Source organism: Dermacentor variabilis, chromosome 6, assembly GCF_050947875.1.
Source record: "Dermacentor variabilis isolate Ectoservices chromosome 6, ASM5094787v1, whole genome shotgun sequence".
Taxonomy (NCBI): domain Eukaryota; kingdom Metazoa; phylum Arthropoda; class Arachnida; order Ixodida; family Ixodidae; genus Dermacentor; species Dermacentor variabilis.
Window position 1 is genome coordinate 64773161 of NC_134573.1, and position 17787 is coordinate 64790947.

General features: G+C 45.8%; 1 protein-coding gene across 2 annotated transcripts in view; it reads left to right on the top strand.

The window, feature by feature from the left end:
• LOC142584812 (centrosomal protein 43-like) overlaps positions 1-17787 on the top strand; it is a 46801-nt gene that overhangs the window by 8590 nt on the left and 20424 nt on the right. Inside the window, exons 1-2 of one of the 2 annotated variants that reach the window (XM_075695087.1) lie at positions 303-423; positions 4888-5079. In XM_075695087.1, coding sequence (XP_075551202.1) covers positions 343-423; positions 4888-5079 — 273 coding nt within the window. In that variant the 5' untranslated portion in view covers positions 303-342. Of the gene's footprint in view, positions 1-302; positions 424-4887; positions 5080-17787 lie in introns of those variants that run through there. The other variant, XM_075695088.1, reaches the window with a different exon arrangement.

Sequence of the window (17787 nt, forward strand, 5' to 3'; positions counted from 1 at the left end):
TCTTCTTCTTTTTTTTTTTGATTTCACACTCCATTTATACATAAACACAGCATGATTATACCGCCTGTGGAATTTGGCAAGTAACTAAAGTGTAACCGGACTCGGCAGGCCGCCGCTCTGGGTGGGACTTCGGAAGTTAGTGGATTTCAAAACTCCCGCGCGATGGCTACGAGTGATTCGGTACCTTAGATGGTACCCAAAGATGGGAATAAATATGTACGCAGAAAGTATGCGCAAAACGATTAAAATACTGTTATGTGTGAAACGAGAACTTGCATTAGCATATGACGTGGATAACGGTGATAACAGCACAAAGCGCGCCACGACTCTTCTTGTTTGAAAATGGCGGCGGACGAAGACATGGAGCTTCGAGACTTGCTGCTCGAAACACTTGAAAATAAAGGGGTCATCAACCGAATAAAGGTAATATGATCACTTTTAGTGTCACTTCATTATGTTCACAGTAGAACAGACGGTGGCTGTTGTCACTTGGTTCATGTGTGTGCGTGTGTGTGTGTGTGTTACGGTAGTTTAGCTTTACGTAACCTAGCAGCGTCTCAAACTTTTCAGTTGCAATCGAATAAGGTGTGGAAGTGATTGCTTTGTTTGGAAGAACTTGCTTGCAGCTAAGCGTCATACTTCAGTGACGGGACTCGCCGTGGACTGTGAGAGTCGTCGTTGTCTGAGGCTTTGGATTTATGTTGACCATCTAGGCCTGCTTTGAGCGTTCATGCATTCCGCGCGCCGCTGGCCGGAATCTGGCTATCGACCTCGTGCTGGATAACAGAGTGTCATAGCCACTGAGCCACCTCGGCGGGTTAGATCGGGTGGCTTCATACGTGTGTTTAGCTTTCATACATGTGTTGCGTTCCTTTTGCTATTCGGTTCTCGTCTAACGTCATTGTGTGTGCGTGCGTGCTGTGGGGACTGAACGTGGAGCGTGCGAGAACGAGAGACGGACAAGCGCCATTAGATTCTATCTTGTCCTGCTGTGCAATTGGTCATTTGTGCCCTGTCATCATCTTACTTATTTCCCGTTTCCTTCTTCCTATCATCAACGTCTGTTTCTGTTCCCTCCTTCCTAAAGAGTAGGCAGGTGTTGTGCCCATTATTTTCCATTATATATGGGTGTTCATATCGAATAATAATAATTGTGGCTGTGCCTCAATCTAGCCATTGTAGATTGCTAATCCAACCTGTTCCTATGTTGTCCTGTGATTTCGTTGTTGTCCCACAAACGTGGTCGTGCAGTCAAATGTTGCTGCTTCATGGTCAGTTGGTAAAGCATGCAACCGCCTAGTTTCAGTGTCGTGGGGTTGGGCCCCACGTTAATTGCCATTAGTAGTCTGGCTTCTATATTCAAGCCTCTGATCCTTGCCCGGGGTCCTGGGCCCTCACCCGACATGGACTGACTTCGGCAGCACGAAGGCAAATGCAGCAAACGGAACAAAAAAACACTTTTTCCAAAACAGCATTTACTGCACAACGGTAAAATTCAGGCTGAAGAAAGCTAGTAATGAAGCTAAATGTTTGGCTGAGATGCATGGTGAGGAGAAAACGTCAATAAAGAGAATCAGAGACCTATAATCTAGTCACGGCTGGCAGTTGTCGCTCTCCTGATGCCTTTCAGGCCCTGTGAACTCGGCACCCAATCTACAAAAAACTAGGATATAAGGGCAGTGTGCTAACCGATGCATCCTGCGCCTTATCACGCATGGCGCGTGAAGTGCTGCTCGTAGCGACCCCATTGCCATTGCTAACTATTGAACGCATCTAGCAAACCGTACCTCTACACACGGCAGATCTTTACCATGCGCCTGGCCAGGCGCCAGCCGCTCGTTTCAGACAAGTGCGCGACGTGCTTCACCGGTGGAATAATCTTCAGTAGTTATCGGCTGTTGTGCTGCCGCTACAGGTTGTTATAAGGCTACAGGCACAGAGGCACAGTCGCGCCATTCAAGAAAGCTTCTAGTATTCTATCCGTGCCATGTTCTCTTGCTCAGGGCAGGGCTCAGAAACCACGTAATGGTCTATATTTGCGACCTGTTTGCCAGAGGTCACTCCTCCAGCAGGAAGTGGTCTGGCTCCCTGCACAGAAAAAAAAGATGCTTGCCCTCTTTGTCTTTTACAGCATGTATCAGAAAACGCAGTGTTCCATAATCCCCACATGTCTCACGACTTGTTCTGGTTACTTTGGAAGTTTATTTTCAGACGTGGCACAAAGTTCGCAGTGAGGGCCATGATAGCTAGTGAACCACAAGATGTAAAACTGCATACATGTGAGGCTTTTAGCCCTTCTGTGGTTCTGTCATTTTCAGCTGAGTTACAGCATCATGCACATTGTCACATACTCCATGTATGCACACAAGCTGTGTGATTGTGATCTCGGTTATTGATTTTCATGAAAGCTGGCACCGTTTTGCTCTAGAAATGCTCAGAATGTGTGTTTCAGAAGGACTAGCCTAGCCCTTTTAAGTGCACAGTGGTCCGAAAAAAAGGAAAAGCTTCTGCACACTTTTCAGAAACCATACACTTACGTAAAGGTGTTTTCAATCTTTTGTTAATAGCTTCAGAGCAGCAATGGTTGATGTCCAGAACAGGGCATATATAACATGTTTCTGGCTTCACAATTGCTTCCAGCACATGCAGTTGGCAAAAGTAGTCTTTGAGATCTGTTTTTGTTACTCGGAGGCAACCATCACTGGGGTGTGGATTTGGATGGCACCTATTCACAGTTCAATGTAACTTGGAAACAAATAAAATTCATGGAAAAATTCGACAACAGTAGTCAATTGGAAGCCAACACACATCACTCATTCATCAAATAGGTGTGAGTGGCGCAGGCTGAGAGAGCCGTAATGTGCAAACGCCTACGTCAGCAAAATCAAATAATACGCAAATTTTGTAGGCAGAGGCGAGAGCCAGCATTTTGTGCACCAGTAAGCAGGAGCTTGAGATGGTGAGACAATAAAAGAATGTGTCGTTCGTGTCACCGTATGTGTGACAAAGGCTTTTATGAATGTGGTTGGCAAGGTCGCCTCATGCCACATCACGGCTAAGAATAGTGCCTGCGATCTAAAGCCACGTCATCCAAGAACCACTTACACTTTGTATTGTAGTTAAAACCCTCAGTACATGATGTCTTTCCGTTTTGCTCTTGATAATGGTTTGGTAAGCTGTTGGCTTGAGTTAGGTGTTTAGTTTACATAATGAAAATGGTATAGACACGTACAGGCCAGAAAATACAAATGCTGACTGGCACCTTTAAGTCTTCATTCTGCACATGGCAAAATATTAAAGAACTTGATGCCTAGTGCAAGGAACAAACGCTTAATAAAGCTGAAAAAGGTCTAGCTCAACAAAGCTAAGAAGGGTCTAGCTTGATTGATGGGTGGTTTCATCCAAGATGGTACACCGCCTGCTTGCTGTCGACCTCTTTGTCTCAAAAGCTTCAACAAAATAAGCAAGTGGGACAAAAGCTGAGTTGGAAACCCTGAAAGTGCCAACATGGTACACACCCTGGGAAAGAAGTATGTATCAGGTTGACGTGCTTGCTGATCATCCCCCACTCCCCCTCGAAACCAGCAGCAAAAAAAAATGTGAAAGCTGTTACTTTCGGGCTTAGCAGAACAGGCCTCTTTATTCTGACAAAACACCTGGAGGAAACAATAATCAGAAATATTTTTTAGCCTCATTGCAATGGGAAGTGCCCATGTTACAAGCCTCCCATCCCTTAACAAGCAGCTCTATCAGAGTAATGGAAACTCGCGGTACAATGCTTTAAAAAGCGCGAAAAATCGATGTAGGGACAACTGCATTGTACCATGGATTTCTCGTAGTAGTAAATGAATTGGGATGTGCTTTGCAATTATTAGATATTTATTAAGCATTGTCCAGCTTTGTAACGCTGCAAAAAAGCTCTGTGTGAGCTTTGCATGGCCTCTCAGATTGTGGCTTTGCACTGTTGCAACAGGGCATTGTGCCATGGTCTCAGGGGCCATACTTTTGGTGGATTGCAATGTTGCAGCTGGTTTTAGACCAAGGTGTAACTTGCCGAGTATAAGTTGAAATGCACAGAAAAAGCCAAGGTTTTTCCACTGAATTGAATCTTGAGCATCGGAGGCATGGATATTTGAGGGCCAACTCCGAGCGAGTCATTGGCATTGGTATGAGATAGTTGATGCTGGAAGCAATGGCCAGTGAAGTGTTCGGTGTTTTTTGGACACTGCACGACCCCATAACATGCTGTTGTTGTTATTCACGAAAACTATGTGCTTTTGTAACTTTGCACAGCATACTGTCAGTTTCTTGTTTTTCAAGAGGCGCTAAAGAAAAACACCGAACATAAGATATTATTTCAATACACTATTTACATTAAATTTGCGGTAATATGTTGATTATTAGAAGAGAAAGTAAAAGGCAGAGTTCAATTTTTTTTATTTTTGTGCCACCTGCCTAGCGCTGAATGTCAGTGTGACGTCACAGATCCCAAAGTATTTTTATGTCCAGGCCCTTGTGGGGCTCAGTAAAAGTGATCAAAAGTTGCTAATTTCATTCTTTAGCTTTTTTAGAATACAATGTTGTCCCTCCTTACTGATGAAAAAATATAACTAGGTCTGAGCAGACACCATCTATGACGTCATAGCGAGCTGGGGCGAAAATTTTTGAGAGGCGTTGCCACCCATCTTTTGTTTTTGCATCCTTTTTCTCCTCTCACAGTAAGAGTGGCGTTTATTCATTTGTAGGAGTTAATTTACTAATACAGATCACACTACTTTTCTCTCTAAGTGGCCCCTTTAAGTAATCCTCGGGAATCCTTGAACCAGCACTCCGTGAGCTGAACAGGCCAATAGTCGAAGGCAAACTCTGTGCGGCGTACCATTGCAGGCTGAGCTGCGGGCCAGCGTGTATCTGGCCCTCGACGAACAGGAAGGCATCAAGCCTTTCGAGAAATCGGCCGACGAGTCGAGTGTCCTTGCCACTGATGAGGGTCGGCTGGCGGCCTCACTCGTGCACGACTTCCTGCACTCTTGCAACCTCAAGTTCACCCTCAGTGTCCTGGAACCTGAGGCACCGCTGGTAAGTACTCATTGCGGTGACACTGGCATGGGAAGTCACTGTGGCAGCTGCCCGCAGTGACTGAAGCATGAGGGACACCTGCTGCTTGGTCCTAAAGCCTTTTATCATCACATGTTATGGGGCCATTATTTGAAAGTGCGTTATGGTGTCATTCACTGGCATTCTACCAATCAACCTCGCCAATGAAAGAAGAAATATCGGCCACATGCAGTGTATTTTTGTTCTTTCTTTTTCTTGTTCTCGCAGATGTTTTATGTCATCTGTGCTTCCAGGCTTTCACTTCTCCATAAGGCAGCCTCTGTATATCAAAATATTTCGTCACACCAGTCATAGCGAGCGTGACAAGCTGGCTCATGTGCTGTCAGCATAAATTCAAATGCTGAGAATGAGAATGCTTTCATGTGTTTCCAGCTTTGCCTGCACTTGTGGAACAATAGTTATTTTTCCACTTTCATTTCCATTTTCCTTATTATTCTTACATTTTAATATTGAAAAATTATTTTCCCTTATGGTTTACTTGGCTTCATTGCCTGCTCTCCTCATATGGTTTTATCTAACAAAGTCTAGCCCCTTGGTTTCCCTTATTTAGCGAGGGCCTCGCCTTCGTCCGCCTTGATGCCATAAGGCATCACACGAAGGTTTATTGGCGAGTTGCGTGCTCCCAAGTCAGCATACTATGCGACGCCTGTGACAGAAAGGGCGTTCCACATATGTTGTCATAGCCATGAGTGGTGCTAGCTAAGACGCGCAGGCCTAATCTTGTACAAAAATATCCAGAAAAGTTGATTGGAGAATAGCCGTCGCGGCACTGTATAAACCGGAATATAGACCTTTCCATCGAGTGAGAAGGAAAGGGCGTGCCGCGAGCCTTTTCTACTCTCTGGCTTGTACAAACCGGTGTAGTGCTGCTTAAATGTGTTGCCGTCGCATGCTGCGAAACAATTTGGAGGAGTTTTAGCTTGTTCTCCAAGAAATTTGCATGATGTGAGCTCATACAAAGTCCTCTGGGAACCACTTTGTAGCCTTTCGGTACAGCAGTGACTACAGTATGTGGAAATATTTCTCGGCTGCGCAAACATGCAAAGTGAATCATTAGCTGCAGCGTGTGCACATGCTGTGAACTATGTTTTATGTGTCAATTTCACTCAACGAGGGGCAGTGGCGTCTGTGAACTGCCAGTGGGAATTAGAAAGTCATCTCACTGTCTGATTGCTTGGTGTGGGAACTAAAACATGCAACCATGAAGTGCCAATCGTCATAAAATATTTGCATAAGCAACTGGCATTGTTAGGTTTGAAATCATAGTAGACTTGAAATCACTATGCTATGTATATGTTAGTCTCATGTATGAGGCTGATGGCGTTGCTCAAGACTGCGATCGCTGCCATTAGTAAACTAGCGTGATACATATAAGCTTAGCATTTTGGCATTAGCATTTCGTTTTACAGGGCAAAAAAGCTGTGTAAAACAGTGGTATCCAAAAAGGATTGCATAAGAAGAATGTGACAGCTATTTGTGAGGACACAATTTCTCTAAAACAAGTGAGTGCGTCATAGACGATGGGGCAAACAAGACCAAACAAAAAGAAATCGGTTTTCATTCTTTTATGGCTTCTATAAAGTCTGAATCGGTACGCTTGTCTTGCCAATCAATCAATTTGGTCGCAATTTCTCGCTGAAGAAAAGAAAATGCTGGGCTAATGCTGCAATAACACCATGCGGTATAAAACAAGCATATAAACTATAACCCAGCATCTACCATTGCTTTGGATGCTAGAGTGTATGTTTCTTAACTACTCATTCCTGCTAAAACATAGATTAGAATTAGAGTGACAATGTTGCAGTAAGGTCACACTCGTGAAACGAACTTTCAGAAATACACGACTGATCTCAGAGGCTGAGTGTAGGCTCAAACATGTGCGCGCACATCGTGCTGGGTGCTCCATCCGCCTCAACGCCCACAGAAACTACGGCTATGCCGACTTAAAACCCTTTTGTAGATCTCACCAAACCATTCTCCACGAACCATTCTCCACGAACCATTCTCCACGCAAAAGACTCCTTGTCATACTAAAACGACCATGCAGGTGTGAAAAGAACCATCAGAAACTGCCACCAAGTGTATACTTGGCATACAATGCGAAGCGTTCGCCTAAGTCAGCAGGCCGACGACATCAATGGCACCACTTCCTATGCAATATGGTGGCACCCATGAAAAGAAGGTCTATAGGTCGATTGGGAGTAACAGGTCAACCCCTCCCCTTAAAAAAAAAAGAGAGAGAGAGAGAGAGAGAAATAAGAAAGCAACAACAACAAAAAAATTGCTGGAATGCGTTTACTTTCACAACAGTGGTGCACTTTTGCAGCGGATCGACTGCTCTGCCACCAGCAGCGAGTGCACGCAAAATCTGCATTTGCGTCCGCGAGCTGTGAATTCAATGTACGACACCCATGAAATGGTTATATTTTTGTGGGTTTCATGCCTTTTTAGGTGCCTGCCAATATTGCACTCTTTTTATCAGAAATGCCAATCTGGCGCTGAGTGGCTGTGTTGCCGTTCGCTTCAGCAAAGCATACAACTTCAGTCTTGAACACTGCTGAAAACACCAGTGAGAACTGTCTTTGTGTGCCACTACTCATCGCACACCAGACAACAACAACAAAAAAAAAAAGAAAAGAAAACTACACAAAGGTCACTCGGAAGAGTGCGCACAAGAGGCACAGTGACAAGTAAGAAAAAGAATGCCAGCAATTGCATTTGGATATGGATATGGCATTGGCTACGCATTCGCCAGCATGCACGCCATATGTTACCAGGCTACTCGCATTCTGCTGAAAACGAGGGTGACTTTAATCTACCTTTTTAACAAACTATCTCTACTTATATTCCTGTTTATGTGGTGGTTAAAAGGTTAAAAGAGTAATGACAGAATAATTTTTTTAATATAGTATCTTTTATTGGGTAGCTGTTGACCCAGTAATTGTGCTTTGGAGCCCCTGTTCTTTGAGAGCACAACGAATACTCAATTATGTTACTTTTTAATGAGACCAGTTCAAAATGCGTGACCTGTGAAGCAAAGCTTCAACTGTGAGAAAAAGGAGACTGTTAACCCCCGTATTCAAGAACACAGCTTAAGTTGAAGCCCATGCTTGATTTGATTTAAATGACGCCTGTCGTGAACACACCAGAAGAAACGCAATGAACGTCCTGAGCATGTTCACGGCAGGCATCACTCAGATCAAGTCAAGCATGGGCTTCAGCTTAAGTTGCGTTCTTGAATACGGCAGTTAGGATCTGAAACCTGATGTGGTTATGTGGCACCAGACACCACCAATGTTTGTGCAAACACCACGACCATGCTGCTGAAAGCCGAGTCCGTGGAGCACTCAATTTGGCAAGAAAGGAGAGTAGGTTCCCCTGCATTTCGAAGACAAGTGCACAACTTTAAGGGTCAGTTTGGCAGCTTTCAGTGACATGGTCATTCTATGGCCTTCAGCTACCGCACCATGCTGACTGGTGTGCTCTTAGGTTGTCTATTATAATACGTGACAGCCACCTCCTTTTTCAATGATGTGAACAGTTTCCTTTATTTTTTCACAGCTCATGCCACACTGCATGTGGTGCAGTTTTTGAATGAGTCATATAGACGATTCTGTAGGTAAATAATTATTTGTTGTGCTCTCAAGGAATTCGGGCATCTTGCCATAATTCTGGAGCCATCAGCGACGTAAAGAAGAAAAGAAAGAAATGCAGGGCACAAGCTTTTTGTGCCCATGCTCCTTTAATGGTAAAACACCACACATGTAATGCGGAAGATGTGAGTTTGGCTCAAACCTGTGGTAAGTTGTCTTTTCCTCCGTTTTCAATAGCTTTTTCCTTGTTACTTATACATTAAAATTTTTTTGAAAAGCTAACAGTTCTTTCTAAGGTTTCCCTGGCTGCATTGTCCATTTGCTTCATATGGCTGCGGCTAATGAAAAAATTCAAGCGTCTTGGTTCCCTTTATTCTTCTTGCTTAATTCATGTTCCAAAGTTTACATTTAAGATTTAGGAACACAGCTGTGGAGAGATTTCATGTCGTATTCAAGTGTACTCATGCATAACTGGTGCTTTGTTTAGTTTTTGCTGTTGTTCACATTTCACCTTACGCTGGTCGTACAGCAGTGCTTATATAGCGTTCTGGAAGTGTAAAAAAAAAACAGAAGTGTGTTCAGAATCTAAGATGATGCCTTGTGAATAATAGACCAATATCTAGCAGCATTAGAATACCGCTTGTGCATGTTGAGAGGACACATGCCTAACAGCCACTTTGAGAGACTGCAAAGATGAACTACGACCTGCTGTCACTAAGGCATTGTACATCTGTGCAGCTAGCCTCCTGCCTCCAACAGTGCTCTTTTTGCAATGGCTAAGTGTTTTTTCGTCCACAATTCCATACCATCTTCTTATGACCAGAAATTTTGGGAGAGGAACGCTTACAGTGGGGCCCAACACTTTTGGATCCCATTACTGGAGGCCAACCAACATGGCAACATCCACGTTGGCAGCTGCTCCTCGATCACCTTGGAGGAAGAGAAACAGCATAGCAAGGTGCCACAGAAGACGCAGAATTTGAACTCACTGACGCTACCCCCAAACTACGCAAACTGCAAACAGTGGTAATTCACCTTGGAATTCAGATAGACCTCAGCAAGTTTTCCATCTTCAATATCTCCACTAAACTTGGCATGACTGCTAAGCTCACCCCTTTAAAAGCTAGTGGTGTTAGCTTTCAAGTACAACTCACAACCAACTTAACAACTGCATCGAGCTGCCAAGAAATGACTGTAAAGAAGCTTGTAAGCCTCACAACGTTCATGCTTGACAGCCATCAGCACGAAGTGATTGCATATGTGGCAGCCGATTCTCGCAGTGCCAGGTGTGTGGTGCATGACCTAGCACTCGACGCTAGGTCACTTGTTGCAGTACGCAGTCTAGGACACTCAGAAACAATGCTCCTCACAGGGCATGACCTCACAGCTCTGAAATGGGAGCAAGAAAGGGAGATGGCGGAGATGCTAATCAAAAAAGTGTCTGGCTGGCTATCCTACACAGGGGGATGGGAAAAGGAAAATGGAAAGGTGAGAGAGAGGGAGAGAGGAAGGAAAGATTTGGTGAATTCACTTGAAGGGCTCCACTAAGCCGAAGGTGTTCACACAGGTCGTCGATGATTGATTGAAATTACTGACAGCGCTGCGTGCGATGTCTGTGGCAGCGAAGAAAGCATCAAGCATTTATTTTGCTTCTGTTATCAATTTCAGTCATAAAGACGGAACACTCTCCAATGTATTGCAATGTCTGGATGATTGGCCACTGTCCTCACAGGCACTACTCGAACACCGTCCCCTTTGCTCGTCAGCCAACAAGGATTTGAAAGCACTTTTGTGTTGCTTGGTGGTCGCAGCTCCAGAACAAGTTCAACTGGGGCTATGGGCCACTGGGACTCACCAACATCAACTTAAATTGGTGCATTGCGCAAGCTGGATGGTTACAGGACACTGTGTGGACGTGTGCCTCAATTCCCACAAATTTGCACACTGGTATGCATGCAGTACAACACTACCCTACGGCCGTCCCAACTGCATACCTCATGAAAGCGAGGTTCACTGTTTTAATTGTGGAGAAATATGCATGGCAAATGACCCCCAACTCCCCTCTCTAGCAACTAGCAGAATATCTCCACAGAGATGCAGTGAAGCACCGTAATAGGCTACCCACACAGGACAGTCATAATGGCCTCGCCAAGACAACGGAACTGTAACGGGCCCGACTGACCACTTACCAACTCACTTCAAAGCGACTGCCACATCTCACGAAGGCAGAGTATGTGACAGTGGGACTGAAGATTTGGTATAGCACCCTAGAGCTCGCACCGGGTTCCCTACGACCAGTGCACCAACCCATGATAAATTGGAAAGCCTCCTGGGTAACTCGACCAAGCGACAAGCATCCCTTTCAGCACTCGAGGCAAAGAGCTATGCCCAAGCCCTGAACACACCCACAAACACCCAGCTCCTGACCAAGAAGGAACCGCCAGGGCAAGCGTGTCACACAGCACCCCCACTGGTGAGTTCGGCTTCCTTTCTCACTCAGGGTAGCAGGCGTAGCCCTACTATGTCTCAACTGCCTCAAAATAACACGTCCACACTAAAACCCACTCAGCACACAAGCTACTATAGTGTTCAATTAAAATTCGAGTGCGCCTTTGCACTAGCTAAAGAATTATCAAGCTGGAGCAGGGTCTTAAGGGAAACGTTATCCTTATAGATGTGGAAATCATCATCATCATTATCAGCCGATTTTATGTCCACTGCAGAACGAAGGCACCTGCGATCTCCAATTACCCCGGCCCTGCGCCAACCGATTCCAACTATCACCCACAAATTTCCTAATTTTCCGCACCACCTAGTCTTCTGCAGTCCTCTACTGCACTTCCCTTCTCTCGGCACCCATTCTGTCACCCTAATGGTCCAACGGTTATCTAATATTCACATTACATGACCTGCCCAGTGCCATTTTTTTTCTCGTAATGTCAATTAGAATATTGTCTATACCCATTTGCTCTCTGATACAAACCGCTCTCTTTCTGTCTCTTTAAGTTATGCCTAGCATTCTTCGTTCCATCGCTCTTTGCGCGATCCTTAACTTGTTCTCAAGCTTCTTTGTCAATCTCCAAGTCTCTGCCCTATATGTCAGCACCGGTAAAATGCAATGATTGTATACCTTCCTTTTCAATGATAACGGTAAGCTTCCAGTCAGGCGCTCACAATGTCTGCCGTATGCGATCCAACCCATTTTTATTCTTCTGTGAATTTCCTTTTCATGGTCCAGGTCCCCTGTGATTAGTTGACCTAGGTAAATGTACTCTTTCACAGACTGTAACGGCTGACTTGCGATCCTGAACTCTTGTTCCCTTGCCTGGTTATTCATCATTATCTTTGTCTTCTCAAATTAATCTTCAACCCCACTCTTACACTCTCCCTCTTAAAGGGTCCCTCACCATACCCCATATCAAATTTTGGTTATAAGCTGGAAGTTGTCATGTGTCTTCTAGGGAGAATTCTGCCACAAGAATTTTTCAAATCGGCGAATTAATAGAAAAGTATCGAAATATTTCAGTGCCGCGAACCCATGATTTCAGCAGGCAGGCTCCACTGCCAAGCAAGACGCTCTCTCCACTCGCTCTGTCGAGCCTCTGCAAGTGAAATTCCTTCCCTGCGTTCTCCTATACCGGACCTCGGAGATTGCGTGAGGTATACGCCACAGGCCTCGCCTTCACTTCCTTTCTTTTTTTGCTCCTCGCCTTTTTTTTTTTTTTGGCACTACGCATTTCCACCAATGGCATCGCGCACAAGCTGTTGTCTCGTTTGCGCAGCGCACGATTTTGAGTGCACAAAGAAACATGCCTAGCGGTATAATTCACTGCTACACGAATACTGAGACAGAACAGGCGGATCGCATAGAGTGATCACACACTGGAACATGGTAGGAAATGGCACAGTTTCGGTAGCTGCACACGTGACCGCACGATCGTGGGAACAAGCAGACGAAGCAGAAGTACATCTCTCTTGCTTCGGTGCGAAGTGAAACAAAAAACACACAGACATTACATTTGTGTGTTTTATTATTTCTCTAAACTTCAGTTCGTCAATTCAAGCAACAGATCGCATAGATAACAGATGTTGTCTTGAATAATTCTTGAAGTCACGTGTCACCACGAGCGACGTCACACTGCGGACACAACTACGTAGGCGGGACACGACTATGTCACCGTCCGGCTTGGAGCGTGGTGGCTGCGAGAAGGAAAAACGGCATTCGGTTTGAAATTTCAGGTCTTTCTGTGGCACGTAGCGGTGTAATACTTTGCAGTCACAATCATTATCGCTGTATGTTTGCGAGTGTGTGTTCTGCGCATGTCAGCTCAATATGGCCAGACCTGGTGAGGGGCCCTTTAAGGTCCTCAATCATTTGTTGTAACTCGTCTGCAGTGTTGCTGAATCGAACAATGTCATCGGCAAACCGAAGCTTGCTGAAGTAATCACCATCGATCCTTACTCCTAAACCTGCCCAGTTTAATAGCTTGAATACTTTTTCCAAGCACGCAGTGAATAGCATTGGAAAGATTGTGTCTCCTTGTCTGGAACCTTTCTTTATAGGTATCTTCCTACTTTTCTTGGGTGTTGAACTAACCACAGATGTGGAATGAACCCCTGATGAACCCCACAGCTAGTCAACAAGAAGACCTGAAGAAGCAGCTTGCTGAGAAACTCCTGGCAACACTGTCCACAAATTTTCCAGACTCATGGAAGCCTTAAAAAGTTATGCCACTAAACCACTCTTTATCGAAGTGGAGAAAGGCATTTTAAGTAAAAATAGGCTATTTCAGAAATACTTTGCCACAAAAAGTACTTCAATGTGTTCAGTGAAAGCAGAGTTATTGGCAATCGAACATTGCTTCCACTGTGCCCTCGTTCCTTCTTCATTGCCTTGCTAAAGCTACAGCGCAGTGAGGCGGGCCCACAATGTTCTGCCTTCTAATTGTCAATGTGGCATGCAGTCCAGATTTTATTTTTGATGTGAATGTAGACGTTATGACTTCCGATTTTGGTGCCTATGACACGCTAAACATAAGCCAAACGTGGCCGTCTTGTGCAAGCCGCAGTGCACTTAGGCAGTGGACTCATGGCGGCACGATGCGGTGGCCGCGGTATCTATGCTATGTAGCTGACTGCAGCTACCAGTAGCAGTTACACATGGGAAAAGACAGCGTTTGATAGAAAGGTGACTTCGCGATCCACTTGCGACTTCTACGCACCACGTACCATAGCAAAACTTGGCTGAGAAGTTCACAGCAGTGTATGCTACCCCTCGGACTATGCTATTTAACTAAGCCCAAGGGGTCATTCACAGCCCCTTTAAAGGGTCCCTCACTGCACCCCATTGCAAAATTTAGTTATATACTGTAAGTCTAGAAAGTGCCTTATCACAAAAATTTTGCAGATTTGTTCTATGGTAAAGGAGATAGGCAAAATTGAAATGTCACATTGCCATTCTTCCAGGAGGCAAACTTCACTGCAAGCATGAACACTCTCTCCTTCTGCCTTGACTAGCATCCACAAGGGTCTTTCTTTTCCTTCGTTCTCCCATACAGGAGCCAAATGACCACGTCACATTTACGTCACAATCCCCACTTTTCTTTCTTTCTTTTTGTTCTTCCTCTCTGCTGCACAGTGCATTCCTAGTGGCTTACCAGCAGTGGTATTGTGTTTCCTGCATTGGACAATTTACCAAGGTCACATGCCATAATCGTTGACATTGCAGACAAGTGCGTCTTCTGGCGGGAAATGGGGCTCCCTCAGCAGAAAGTGTGTTTGGGCTTCTGTTTGAAATATTAGCTGTTTTCATGTCGTGCAGCCACTTGATATTTTGCAGATGTGATTGCCACTGCATGGTTTTCAGAGATGCTAAAACCTGGTAAGGAGCCCTTTAACACAGAATGCTTAAACACTCACGACACGTAACAGAAACTACGACCTAGTGCACAAAATGAAGCCCAATGATACAAACAAACCAATCGTAGCTCCTTTGACTAATCCTTAACTTGCTGTGTCACTACACAACCTCACAATGCTAACAGTGTCATCTAGCAATGGAACTGCAAAGGCATCAGACGCAAAAGGAAGGGCACTGCATCATGTGGGGATGCCGGTTGCAATGCGGCACACCAGTGCTGCCATCATCATCATCGGAGTGGGGCTCATGCACCTGCGCCACGCGTAGCAATCCCGACACGAGGAGCGGCGATCAGGAAGCTAGGTCTCAAATTGTCTGGGCTCTGTACAGTAAAGGTTGTCCTTTGCATGTCTCTCGCACTCTGTGTTGTCTCTCAGAGCCTCAGCCGGCCACTGGCTCTGAAGCCAAGACCTGAGCCCACATTTGGTACCTGACGTGGGGCTCGAACCCATGACCCTGAGATTAAGAGTCTCATGCGTAATGGGTCCTTTCCCCCATATTTCGCGGGGCAACCGCTACTTATTAGTGGTTACCGACCACTTTATGAAGTGGGTTGTCTTATACCCTTTGCGTGCACTTACTTCACGGTACATTTGGCGCTGTCTTCTCGATGTCTTCTCCTGTTTTGGTCCAATGTTCTCCACCCTCACACAAGCATTTTTACAGCAGAGGCGTATGCTCTATGGTCGGCTGTGAAACACATGAAACAGTTAAAACTACATAAAGTGGTCATATACACAGGTTCATTAAGCTTTGTAAAAGCATTTATGTCATGCTGCAACCACAGAAATCCAGCAATTGTGGATCATTTCTCTCTCCTCTGTACTATTTATGCCTCTGGTCAACATGTAATGGTATGCTGGGTCCCTGGACACAGAGGTATTGAGGGTAATGTCCTGGCAGACCGAATTGCTACGTCCTTAGACATGAAAGCTTGCAACATGTCTGCAGCTGTTCCAGTATCAGACCTAAAGCCATACTTACGGAAAAAACTGAGAACCTACTGTCAGCCTAAGTGGGACGCTGAAATCCTGAATAAACTCCATGTAGTTAAGCCAGATTTAGGATACTGGCCATCACTGACCAAGTACATACAAAGTGATGTCCTATTCTGTTGTCTCAGAACAGGGCACACTTATGGTACTCATAGTTTTTTGTTGACTGGCGGTGAACGTCCAATCTGTAGCAGATGTGGGAAGACACTCAGTGTTCAGCATGTCTTTCTAGAATGTTGCGAAACGTAAGTTGAGGTTAAAAGACACTTCCCCGTAGCATATATTCAGTGTATACCACTTCACCTGGCACTGTTTCTAGGAAAAGAACCGCACATTGCACTGATCATATGGAATGGGATACCAAGCTCTCAGAAATGGCATTGGCGACACATACCATGGTCAGCAAATCCACTGGTTCTACACCTGCACATCTGAACTTTGGCAGCGAAATTTCATTTCCACTAACCCATACCTTGGTACCATCATATCCGTCCTATTCCGATACCTGCCATTTCATGAATGCATGACATAAGCGGTTTACAACCGCTATCACTGCTGCTTGTGAGCAATTGCATAACGCTCGGCTCGAGCAAACATGTCGATATAACTCACAATGCTGTGACGTTCAGTACAAACCAGGTGACTTAGTATTACGTTGTACGCATCATTTGACCATCTTGGCTAAAGGTTTTTCAGCATCCTTAGCACCTCGATGGCATGGTCCATATGCTACTTTACGCAAGCTTGGTAATTAACTTTACTGCTTGAAAGATACCACAACTGGCACCTTAGTTGGACCAATACATGTCTCTCAGCTCAAACGCTATGTTTCGCCCCCCTCTTAACACTCGTGGTACTCTCGTGACCCCCCTTTTGCTGGCTTGTTCAACACTGAAGCTGCAAGATATCAAGCCCGACACATGAAGTTTCATAATAGCATTGCCATGCCAGCATTCGTATGTAATGCGCTGCACATACTACAGATGTCCCACTCTCCACGCTCGCTCCGCCAGCATCATCGGTTCCATGACTGATACGTGCCCTACTGCCCCCATCCTGCTCGCCGGTCATTGCCCGCTGGCTGCCACACCGTCGCCACCTGGGCCGCCCTTGATTCCACGAACGCATCTATTGGCTGGGCCTTGCGACTGCCTTGGGAGCTGCAGCCACGGCCACTCATCGGAGACTCACCGGAGCTGGTTCCCGAGCCGTTCTGGGGCCTTCTCCTCTCCGAGCACTATTCATCTGAGCAGCCTCCTGTCTATACACCAGAGGAAGCCTGCATCCTCTGCCCCTTATACTGCATGCTGAAGATCTCCCAATGCGCTCATCATGCAGGATCTTTCCACCGGGCCCGGCTCGCTGCAGCTGCGCTTTACAATCCTGGCCTTCAGCCGCCGGTTCCCGGCACCATGGAGGCCACTATTGCTTTACTCTGGTCCCTGCGCTCCCACCTTTCTCGTCACAAGGTCTTAGATGCACATCAGGAGCATCCGCCGTGTGCAGAGGCACTGGCTTCACCGGTCCCCCAAGCACCCTTGGAGGACCTCATTTCCCTCGACATGGATCTGTGATCCGCAGGGGAGGGGCCAGTATAAGGATGCCGGCTGCATGGCGGCACAGTGATGCTGCATCCATCATCATTGGAGCAGGGCTCGTGTACCCGGGCCAGGCGCAGTGAGCCTGGCAACGGGGCGTGGCGATCAGGAAGCTGGGTTTCAGTTGGTCTGGGCTCTGGACAGTAAGGGTTGACCTTTGCATGTCTCCCGCACTCTGTGTGATCTCTGAAAGCCTCATCTGGCCACTGGCTCTGAAGCCACGGCTTTTAGCCCACAATCAATACATGCAACTGGTCCCCTGCAAGCCAGACATGACCGCTTTGCAGAAAACTTTTGCCCTGATCACCTTTCCTGGCTGCACCACCTTTAAATCACCCAACATACTATGAAACGACAATAGAGCTGTCACTCAACAAACACTTCTCACTTGCACAATCACAATGGTGGCGAACTCTCATGCAACCATACAAAAAGTGCTTGACCATCTTAGCATGACTGTAGAAGAGAGCGTGATACTCAAATGTTGCTTCCAGGGCCGCTATGGACATTTATAATTTGTGCACAATACGAGATATCCCTTTCAAACCGCCTTCCAGGCATTA